The sequence below is a fragment of the Tamandua tetradactyla genome, chromosome 6 (genome assembly GCF_023851605.1).
Source record: "Tamandua tetradactyla isolate mTamTet1 chromosome 6, mTamTet1.pri, whole genome shotgun sequence".
Lineage (NCBI taxonomy): Eukaryota > Metazoa > Chordata > Mammalia > Pilosa > Myrmecophagidae > Tamandua > Tamandua tetradactyla.
In genome coordinates this window covers 31,133,049-31,143,947 of record NC_135332.1, presented here as the reverse complement: position 1 = coordinate 31,143,947, position 10,899 = coordinate 31,133,049, and the positions used below count along the sequence as shown (strand labels likewise).

General features: G+C 57.4%; 1 protein-coding gene across 1 annotated transcript; it reads right to left on the bottom strand.

Annotated features, from left to right (window-relative positions):
- Positions 1-3,689: 3,689 nt before the first annotated feature.
- On the bottom strand, positions 3,690-9,624 carry DLX4 (distal-less homeobox 4). Its single transcript, XM_077163062.1, has 3 exons — positions 9,027-9,624; positions 5,368-5,564; positions 3,690-4,936 (listed from the first exon to the last, which is right to left on the bottom strand). Exons 1-3 carry the CDS (start codon positions 9,307-9,309, stop codon positions 4,694-4,696), a joined length of 723 nt encoding a protein of 240 aa, XP_077019177.1. The 5' UTR covers positions 9,310-9,624; the 3' UTR covers positions 3,690-4,693.
- Between the last annotated feature and the right edge of the window lie 1,275 nt (positions 9,625-10,899).

Sequence of the window (10,899 nt, the reverse complement as noted above, 5' to 3'; positions counted from 1 at the left end):
CCACTTTCTCCCTGGCTTCCCCAGGCCCCACAGCCAAGCTGCTTAGGGAAGGGGAGTCTTGGAGGTGGGGTAGGGGGAACTGGAGCTGAAGGAAACCATCCTCTTCACCTCTCCTTGGAGTGAAAGAAACAAGGAGAGAGATGGGAGAGCACAGGAGACAGGAAAGAGAAATTCTTGGGTCAGTGAGTTTTCTCTTCCACCGTAATTGTTAAAACATTACCCACCTCCAGAATAGGGGATCCCAGGAAAAAGGGGGACTCTAGTCCCTTGGAAACCAGTCACTGATGGGGCAGAGCTTAAACGGGTCTTAGTAAAGGGCTGAAGCCCTGTCCCCACCCCTTGGCCTCGATCCCTGCCTCCTGGCCTCTTCTCGCGGCTCAGCATCATCCCTTTCCTGCTTCCACCTCTCCCCAGGCAGAATGACCCCCGCTAGGAAAGGGTTATCCCAGGTGAGCTGGGGGTGGGAAGCAAGTGCACCATGCTTCTTGGAAGAAAAAGGCACCAGAGTCCCTGAGGACAGAAAGCTGAGAGCAGGAGACTTGCCACCACTACAATGGAAGGAATTGAGATTAGACTCCAGGCAGAACTGGAAAGCATTAGAGCATGGGGGCGGGGGGCAGGGGGAGGAGAGAGTGGGTGTGTCATCGCTTTCCTTGGGAACAGGAAGGCAGGGTGCACCTTCTTTGGGCTTCCCTTTCCATCCACATCCTTGATAAGTTTGGGGACAGTTTTTGATCTCCAAGGCCTGGTCTACACAGGCGTCAGCTATCCGGCTAACATTCCATTGACTCTGGATTCAATCCCAGAGGCAAGTCCAGGCATCCAAACTCAAATGAGGTTTGGAGCTGAGTAACAGGCAGCTATGGCCATGCAGACATTTTATCGGGGATCCGCCAACTCCCCACCCCCACCCCACAGAGAGGATTAGGGGCACGGGGGAGGGGCAGCCTGTCGCTGGGGCGCTTCCCACCCCCTTCCACCCCCCCACCCATTCCTCTTCTTCCCACCTGCAAGTAATTTGGCCAATGAGAGGGCAGTTAAGATTGCAGCGTGGGATCCCTCCAGCTCTGTGTGCATTAGGTAAGGAGGGGGCTGCTGTCTGTCCCTCAGACCCCTGTGCCCTTTTTTCTCTTCACAGCAGCAAATTACTTATAATTATCTCACATTGAAAGTCTTCAGGAGCTACTCTCCAAATTGCTCTAATTGAATTAATTGAATCTCATTTTGTTGGGGGAGAAAATGGGGGGCAGCTCTTAAAATAGCATGTGCGGAGAGGGGCGGGGAGTGACCCAGACCAGATGGAAGAGAAGCCCCGAGTTGGCTTTCCTGTGGCTGAGACCCTTGTAGGTGGCAGAACGTGCCCTGGACTCCCTGTTCCCACTTCACAGTTGATTTCAGTTGCACGGTGTGGCCGGCGCTTTTGCATTTAGGACTTTGCCTGCACCCTGCTCTCCAATGGCAGTGAGCAGAGATGGGTTTGGGTTTTCCGGCCCGTTCCCCCTCCCCACCCTCAGGAGGAAGGTCTGCCAGAGGCGAGAGGTGAGTGGGGACAGCAGCAGGAACTCACCCTGGCCATGACCCCTCCCCTCCCCGATGAACATATCAGAAGCTATAAATGCCATTTATTGAGTGCTTACTATGTTCCAGGCACCGTGTCAAGCATGTTTCAAGCACTGTCTCGTTTCGCCATCACAGCCACACGTGCAGCAGAGTAAAAAATGAGGCTCGGAGAGAGGTTAGATAACTTATCCAAAGTTACCCAGCTAGAAATAGCAGAGCTCCTGCTCTTAACCACTCAAGTCTGGTTCCTCCTCTCCTACCTGACCCGGTGTTCCCAGAGGGGTGTCCTCATGGGGCAGAAACCAAAAGTCCCCCATCTACAACCCAGAATTCTGGAGGCACCGGAATGCTAGAACGGGGCACCCACCTCCTCTACTGGGGTCCCAGTCCCATCCCCACCAGGAGCCCGGGAAAACGGACCAGCTCCCAAGTGGGAAAGGGATTCCCATTTCCCCAGGAAAGAGCTGATGGGGCGAGGATGGGGGGGTGGGGGGGTGTTGTCAGCTCAGCTGGCCTCTGGCTGGGAGAGTAATTACCCTCTTTCTGCTACTTAACTTTACAACCCAGGCTGTTGTTTTAACGATGTGACTCGTGTTGGGCTGTCCAATTAATCTCGCCTTTGGAGGCTTTCCGAGATGGGGCAGTAGATCTTATCTGGGCCTGTGGAAAGAGGAGTGTGCAGCCTGCAGTGGGAGGGGCACCGCTGGCCTGAGGGCCGGTAGCAGGGGGTGGGGGGAGGGGAAGGGGGGGAAAGTCCCAAGAGGAATCTGGGGCCTGGGCCACTGAGAGCCCCGTGGAGGTGGGGGGAGGGGGCAAAGGCAGAGGAAAGCTTCCGTGGGGAGGAAGAGGCAGATTTTTCTCCTCTTGGCCCCGCCATTCCTACCCCTCGCTATTTCTGGATTTCAGCTTTGGCCCAGCCCGCGCCATCCCCGAGAGAATCCCAGAAGTGTGTGTGGTGTTTTGTTTTGTTTCGGGGGGTGGGCAATCACCGACCCACTGATGGCAGGCCTCTGGAGCTGGTGTGGAGGGCAGGGACTTCCAAGGAACGTCAGACCTCCTCTGCCTTACCCATAACCCCAGCCTGGACTCCTCTCTGGCCAGCAGGGGTCGGCTCCAGATGCCTGAGTGGGCTTTTCAGACTGGGGCAGGTCCAAAGTTTGCAGTGCCAGGGAACAGGTTTAGGCAGTAAGAGGGAAGCTTTCCACTGGAACCTTTCATGCCCGGAATTGGAGACCCTTCCCCCAACCCCTCAGGCCACACCAACCTGGATTCCCTGAATTACTCTGCCTGTGTCCTCAGCCCCCTCCCACTCTCCTGATCCCTTGGGCCCTACGTGTGTGTGGGGGTGCTGCAGCCGTGAATCTGTGGCTGGGCCCAGCTGCTCCTTGAGCTGCCCACCCTCTCTCCAGCACTGCTGACCCATCAGCCCAATCTGAATTGGGACTCCTTGACTATGCCCCCACTGCCCCCTGTATTTCCCTTCAGACTGGCACTGACCACACAGGCTGGCCTCTTTGTCTGGCTCCCTGTTAGCCCGTGAGCCCCCAAGGGCAGAGCCTGCCCTGGTCACCTTGGTATCCCCAGGATCTAACACAGAGCAGAGGCCTTCCATGTGCCTGTTGCATGGAGGAGGAAAGTTCCAGTTCCTTCTGGGGTTTTCCTTCTCCTCCCCCTCTCCCTTCCCCTTCATGGGCCTGGGGGTCATTCCACTACCAAGCAGCATACTTTTAGCAGGGTAGGATTTAACTGGCTCAGTGGGCATGCCTCCTCCCCCGGGGAGCAGGGGCTCTCCCTGGGCTGAAGGTGAGGCACAGGGGGCGGCAAGGTACTTGACTCCTTTGGAACTGGGCCAGTTAAGAAATTGCTGGAAAGCATCACTCAGACCTTGGTCATTCCTACCGTGAGCATCTGCTGGCTTCATACTGGAGCATATAAAACTACGGAAGTTATTAGAGCATTCCAGAGCCACAACCACAGAGCTAAACTAGAATCCAGATCCTCTGACTCCTGGTCTAGGGCTCCTCTTGGAAGAAGTCAGACCCAAAAAGAAAGAGAGAAACAAGAGATGAGCGATCAGCCCTCACTCCTGAGACGTCAGACAATAAACACACCTCAGAGTCAGGGCCTAGGGTTTTGTATAAACTTTAATCGTTGGAATCTTATGGTGTCAGGGGATGTGAGAGTTTGGATGATGCTGTCAGATTGGCTGGAAGGCAACAAGCCAACCCACTCAAGCCCTAGGAAACTTATAAATATGAGCAGTTTGTTCCTTTGGCCTGAGATAGCTGTGAGCAGCTGAACTGCCAGGCCTACCCTCACCTAATCTGGGGGTGTGTGTCCTTGCACTCATCCACAGACCCTGTTTGTCTCCATTTCCCCAAAGTGGGTTTCTGAGGGTGTGTATGATGTGGGTTGTTAGGTACTAGGGGTAGAGGAAGAGGAGAGGATAGGTTCTCAATAAATACCTGTGGGATAATATGGATAACTGAATCTGTTATCTATTCAACATGGGTAGACATGGGGGAAAGAGGACTTTTTAGGGAGGAGGGCATAAATTACCCATAGGCCACAAACTCAATTCTCAGCATCCCTTCTATCTCACAGGATGCAGCAAACTCAGAGGTTGGGAACTGATATGGTCTGGTCAACTCTGAAGATTCTGGATACTCACTTCCTCTTTTGTTCACAATGGGTGGGCCTTGTTTCAACCCCCATTCAGCACCCCCATACAAAGGGAGAAAAATATTGAATATTTCTTGCTGGTTTTGACCCATACCGTGGGGATGCTGCAGTCCTTTTAAGGGGGTGTCAAGGTGAGGGTTCCAGAGGTAGTCTAAACTCCAGCCAATGACTCTATCTCCAGAGCCTTCATCCAGTTGGAGGGAAGTTGCTCAGTCCACATTGGGGCACGGGGGAGAGGGTGTCAGTGGGTAAGGATGAAGTCCTTGATTCAGCTTTTGGCTTAGGGGTCAAGGAAGACAGGACTCCATCCCATCTCCCTTTCTCCTCTAGCTCCTCAACCTCCAGAGAAAACACATCTGGAGCTGGTTTCCTGTCAGCACAGAAGGGGTGCAGGTGGGCTGGGTCCTGGGCTGTGGAGGAAGGCTGGGGGCTGATCTGCCCTCCCCCAGCCTCACATCATCTGGGCCATGGCTAGGACATCTGGGGAGTGATGCTGATACCAGGCCCCAAAGCTGCTGCCATAGCCACTGGTGGGCAGGGCCCCTGCCTTGGGTAGATCCCAGGGCGGTGGAAGGGGTGGGGAGCACAAAGACAGGGAGGGGGTCCCATCAGGGAATTCTCCATCCTGCCCCCCAGAGTTCTGCTTCAGGAGCTTCTTGTATTTGGAACGTTTGTTCTGAAACCAGATCTTTACCTTTGGGGAGAAAAGGAAAAGATTCCAAAGTCAGCAGTACACATGTGGTAGGGCGTGCGTGACACAGGGACCCAGCTTGCAGCACGCATTCCTGGGAGACCGGTGGAGGTTGGGAAATTTGCCCCAGTCTTCCATAACCCTTGAGGCCCCACCCCACTCCATCCCCACCCCCACCCCCGTCCCTGCCTCCAATCCAGTAGCCAGTTCTCCCTATCTGGGTAGGCTCCTCTCCCTGAATCTATACTCCACCTCGGCTTTTAACACCCGCCCCTCACCCCCGCCAAACACTTATTGAGGGTCAGCTAGGAACATCCCCCTCCAGAAATTTGATAAATCCTAGGGTATTCATGGGTCCTTCACACCAAGGGGGCGTGCGTTCCCAGAGAACATGGGAAAAGTCAGAGCGCAGGAGGGACGGGACTGGCCCCCACCTGGGTCTGGGTGAGGCCGAGCTGCGCTGCCAGCTGGGCCCTCTCGGGCAGCGCCAGGTACTGCGTGTGCTGGAAGCGCTGGTTTAGGTGCTGCAGCTGGAGGCTGGAGTAGATGGTCCTCGGCTTGCGCAGCTTCTTGGCTGATGCCTGCAAACGCTTCTCCGAAGGTTTCGAGGACAGCAGCGGCTTCTCCGAGTCTGGGGGTCAGCAAAAGACGATGTATTGGAGGTGGAGGTGGGGGGTGGGGGTGGGGGTGGGGTGCGGTGGGGTGGGAGTAAGAGGATAGGACGGGCAGATTCACAGGCTCCTTTCCTTCTCGCTTGCTTGCCTGCCGGTCGCTGTTCATCAAAAAAAAAAAAAAGCCGAAACACCCGGATCGCCTCTCGGCCCCCGGCTCTTGCCACTGCTCCCTGTCCTTCGCGACCTTCAGCTCCACGTTCAGTTCGACCCCCACGTTCACTGTGCGTCTGGCGATACAAGACGCAGTTCTTGCCCTCGGGGAGCTCCCACACTTATAGGTCCTGTGACCCCAGGAAGAAGGCACCAAGGGTCAGAACGAGGATACGGCTGTGCTTGCGGCGGGAGGTCGGAGTTCAGCCGGGTGCTGTGGCGCCAGCCTGGGTGGGGCGGGGCAGGAGACTCTGTCGAGGTCTGGACTGAGACCTACAGATGACGCGGGAAGGGCAGTCCAACAGCAGGGAACTCAAATGCCAAGCTCAGAGGCCCCGAAGTAAAGTCAACGCGGCAGCTCCCCGGCTACTCCAAGATAGGTGGGTTAGAGGGGCCGGGCCGAGCGGGCCTTGAGTGTCCTACGCCAACATCTGAACGCGGCAAGCTTCCCAGGGCTTGCCTGTCGCCTTGCCTAAAGAAAGGGACAAACTCTCTGCTGGGGCGCACCCTGCAGAGAAGTGACCATCTCTCCCCTCGATCACGGCCTGCTGGCTTAGAAGAGATGGCGGCAGCCCCACCACCACCCGCCGCACTCCCAGGGGGGGTCCCGGCGTGGCAGGGAAAGTGACCGATTCCGAGAGCGCGCGGCGCCCGGCAGCGCAGGCCCTGCAGCTCCTGGACCGCGCTGCGGAGCCCCCGTGGGAAATCTGGTCGCCTCCTGCCCGCCCGACCCAATCTCTCAAGTAATCCCCGCGAAGAAGCAGCCCCATCCCACAAAGCGGTGGAGCGAGGGGTTTCCCCCTACGCAGCCCCGCGACTCCAGTCTGCAGCTCTCCATCGGATCACCGGAGACCGTTCCATGAGGATGGGTGGGATGGGACGGCTCAAGCGGCCGAAATGCCGCGGGCTCGGACAGTTGGTTCGCTACCTTCCACGCGGGTCGGCCGGGTCCACCCCAGCCGCAGCAAGAGCCTGACCCCAGTGCCCGGGTCCTCTTCGTCTCTCTCCTCCCCCCCGCCCCCCCCAGTCGGGCTCACCACCGGGCCTTGCCCAGCTTCAGTCACCAGATGCCCTCACCTCCCCCGCATCCCTCACCCGTAGCCTCCCGCGCCGCCGGCTTCTCGGATCCACTCCCCCCGCCCCGACCCCCGCCTCGGCCAATTCCCAGAAAAACCGTTGGTTTTCCGCTCCCGCCCGCGCCCGTCCGGCCTCCCCTGCTTGGACCTCGCTGTTCCCAGCCCGGGGCTGGAGGCCGAGGGAACACCCGCGCCCCTCTGGCTGTGTGGACCGTGCAATTCCGGCAGTGACACGGGAGCCCGGGAAGCAGACCCTGCTGTTGAACCCTGCCAGTCCTCAGCGCCCCAACTCTTGGGACAGCTGCTTTTCCCCACACCAGTTGCAGCAAGTCAGGACCGGATCTGCCTTGGGCTTCACAATGGAGCCCAAAGGGCCTCCCTGGAGGTGTCACTACCCCTCCAGCTCAATGGGATGGGGTGCAGCTCAGACCCAGCCAAACTGGGTCCTCCCCCCCCTGAGGCAGGACCCTGTGGGATAAAAGGACTTTAAGCCCCTCTTTTGCCCCAATTGCTCACTCTAGAGTGAACCCAACTCACTAGTTTCAGTTGGAAAATGCCATAATCTATTCTAAGGACATTTGTGTCTGTGTTTTTTTCGTTGGATCAGGGCAAGTTTTTAAGCAAACAAACTCTCCACTCTCCTGTCCTTAGACCAACTAGAGGTAAGGCAGGGAGTGTGGAGGACAGGACTGCAAACACCAACACCATTTCCATCAGTTCTCTCAAGGAGAAAGTTATCTTATTCCCAGCCCACTGCCCAGTCATATAAACACAAATATATTGTACTAGAATGCATTTAAAGCAAGAGCCCACAAGATACCTTTGTAGAGATAAGACCTATGGACACCTCTCCCAAGGCCTCTTCTCCAATGGCATACCCAGCACCTGGCAGCCTGGAGGAGGCAGCCCCAGTTCTGTCACAAAAGGCAGTTTTGGGGACTCAAGGAAGGTCCCTAAAATCTTTTCTGAATCTATGCAGTGAAAGTCAATTAGAAAGGGCCAAGAGCCTGGAAACCAGGCTATGTCCTTTATCCATGTGCACCCCTTCTCTAAGCCTCGGATTGTCCATCTGTGCATCAAGGAAGCTGAGTTTCCAAGTCTCTAAAGTGACTTCTGGCTCTTATGGTTTATGGATCAGGAGGCTGGAGGCAGGGGTACCATGTGCAGGAATGACAAGGGAAGAAGGCGACATCTCTGTTCTGGGCTGACTCCAGAGGAATCACCTGGTAGATGTGCATCCTTGGAGAAGATTGTGCCAACAACAATTGTAAAATCAATTAGGAGAGGGCAGGCAGTTCAGGGAACCTGGAGTCTAAGCCAGAGCCAGTGCTCATGGATGAATGTATACCATGTGGGTGATGTGAATAGCCTACAGTATATGTCAGTGCAGCTGTGAAAGGAAGATTAGCCTGCTCCTGTGCCTGCCGGTGAGCACTTTCTCAGGAGGCTTAAAGTTGCACCAGGCAATGGGAACTGGGGCCTAACCTACCCCAAAGTCAAGGGCAGGAGATAACCAAGATGGCCTGCTCCTGGCTGCAAGGCGGAGGTAGCCAGGGTCTCCAAATGCTGAGCTGCTAGCCCTGCCTATGTCTACATTCTTAGAACAATTGGAGGTTGGGGCTTGAGCCCCAATTCTCTAGGCCAGCTTCTAGTATCAATCAGGCATGGTCAGTGGAAAGGGGGAAGGGCCCTACCTCCACTGCCTTCCAGCCTAGGCCTGATTTCTATTCATCAGGGTTTGACTTGAGCCCTGCTTACTGAGACAAGACCGACTCCAGGAGGGGCAACAATGGGAAGGGAGGCCGTGAAGAATGGGGAGAATCCTGGGGAAGGGGCTTGACCCCCACACCCACATCTGGATTGTTTCAGTTTTCCCTTATAGGTAGGTACCCACAAGCCCGCTGCTCCAGGGGGTGGGATAGGGAGCCCTCCCGCCCCGCATCACACAACTGCAAATCGAAACCAGGTCGGTCTTGAAAGGAGACCTAGATCAACTCGGCCCTGCCCCTCCCCCCTCCCACACCTCCCGCCTCATCCTTTCGCCCACCCCACCCCCACCCCCACCCCCACCCCCAGATCCGTGGAATCCGAGTCAGGCTTGAATCCCGCTAGCTCTGCCCAACCAGGAGAGGGCTAATTTAGAGGCGCATAGGAGCCGTACCCCGAAGGTGGGACCGCCCTAGCCAGACTTACCTGCCTCCGGCTCCTGCGGGTGCCCGGCAGGGCCGCGGAGAGGCTGAGAGGGGGCCGCGGGTTGCGGACAGAGCAGGTAAGAGTCTCTGGGGGTCGCCGGCTGAGTGTAGGGGTAAGGAAGGAGGTGGCCATAAGGCCCGGAGTAGAGCAAATCCTGGGTGGCTGCTGTTGCGGGGGGCAGGTCAAGCGGGTAGGCAGCCACTACCGACGGGGTGGGGGCGAGGTCCGGGAAGACCGCTTTGGAGGCATCCGGGCCGGGGAAGGGGCAGGGCAAAGAGGTCATTGCGTCCAGTGCTCAGGCCAAAGAGCCTAAGCCATGGCCCAGCCCGTGGTCTGCTCTCACCACCAACTCTTTTCTGACCCTCGCCGTTGGGGGCCTGATGAGCCCCCCGGCCAGACGCCCCCACACTTAAGATCCCGGGGAAAGTCTCTCCGTGCGCTGCCTCCAGCAGTGAATGCGCGCCCTAAAAGGGGGTTCCTGGGGGGTGACCCCCATGGCTTTCCCCCTCCCCCATAAATCCATGGGTTCCCCCCATTCCTCTCTCCCTTTTGGGTTCGGTTCTTGGGACCCGACGGGGGCCCCGCCCATTTGGACGCCCAGGATTGGCTACCGTGCGCGGTGACCTCACCAAGGCCTGAAGCCGAGGCACGCCCCCGGGGCAGCCCGCGGAAGGGAAATTCAGAACTGGGAGGTAGAAGGGGGGCGATGCACGCGCTCCAGGAGTCTTCTCCGAGAGGCGTGCCGGGGTGGCAGGGGGGTTGGTGCAATCTGGGAACCTCGGTCATAATAGCAGAAAGGCAGGGTCTCGGCGGAGCGGGGATCCCCAAAGGGCGAGGGGAACAGCGCAGTGGCAGTGGCACTGCGGATCCGGGGGCGCAGGGAACCTGCGTTCGCTCTCTCCAGCTCTGCGGAGTCTGCCCTGAGGTTCTGGTCCCGCCGCCGACGACCGGCAAAGGAGTTGAGGCCAGATCGCCAGCGCCGGAGGCTTATTCAGCGTGTCGGAATGCGTCGCTGCTGAGCGCCGGCAGTTTGTTGGTAAACAGACGCCGGGCCCGGGGAGGTGCCGCCCGGCGCCCAGCCTGTCCCGCACGCGCGCCGCGCGCACGCCCCCGCGGGTTGCCCTAGGCCTGGCACGCCGCGACCGCCGCGACTCTGCCTCATCGCCTCCCCCCCCCCCCCCACCCCGCCACGTCCCGGCTTCCGCTTCCGCCAGGGGCCCAGGTTTGGTTGCGCCACCGTAGTTCCTGCAGGCCCCCGAGGCTGCAGGAGGGATCCCCGTCTGGGCCCCACCTTTCCTGGCGCCGCGTGAGGCTGAAGTCTCGCACGAGTGGGGACAAGATCCGGGAGAGGGGCGAGTTCCGTTTGAAGGCTCCTCAGAGGGCGCAGGCAGTACAGCGGGGCCGCGGCCGCCTTCACCAGGCTGTGTGCAGGACCAGCTTCCAAACACTGGTACCTGAGGCCTACATGGGCATCTGTCCACACATACAAACATCTATTCCCACAAGTATACGACTACATAGAGACTCTACAAAAGTACGCATGGACAAAAGGACAACTTACATATACCAATACACAGGTATCCACACTGGCACTAGTGTCCGTCTGTGGGCATAGAGGTTCATGTATAGATCTGCAAATATAGATCATGATATATACACATCCAATATATACAAAGATGAATAATAATGTTGCTGAATAAAGCACTAGGTTTGTGCTGGACCTGGCAAGAAAGAACAGGGGTATGTTTACTGGCAGGTTCTCTGCAACTGTTGGCCTTGGGAGTCCTCTGAAGCCAGGCGATCCATAGAAAGAGCCTCTCCTAAGTTCTTGGGGGCTTTTCTGAACTCACAAAGATAGAACTCATACTGAATA

Coding starts and splice junctions, on each gene's coding strand:
- DLX4 (XM_077163062.1), bottom strand. CDS start 9,309: ATGACCTCTTTGCCCTGCCCCTTCCCCGGCCCGGATGCCTCCAAAGCG. Junction 5,565..9,026: donor CCCGCAGGAGCCGGAGGCAG/GTAAGTCTGGCT, acceptor GCTGACCCCCAG/ACTCGGAGAAGCCGCTGCTG. Junction 4,937..5,367: donor TCGGCCTCACCCAGACCCAG/GTGGGGGCCAGT, acceptor TTCTCCCCAAAG/GTAAAGATCTGGTTTCAGAA.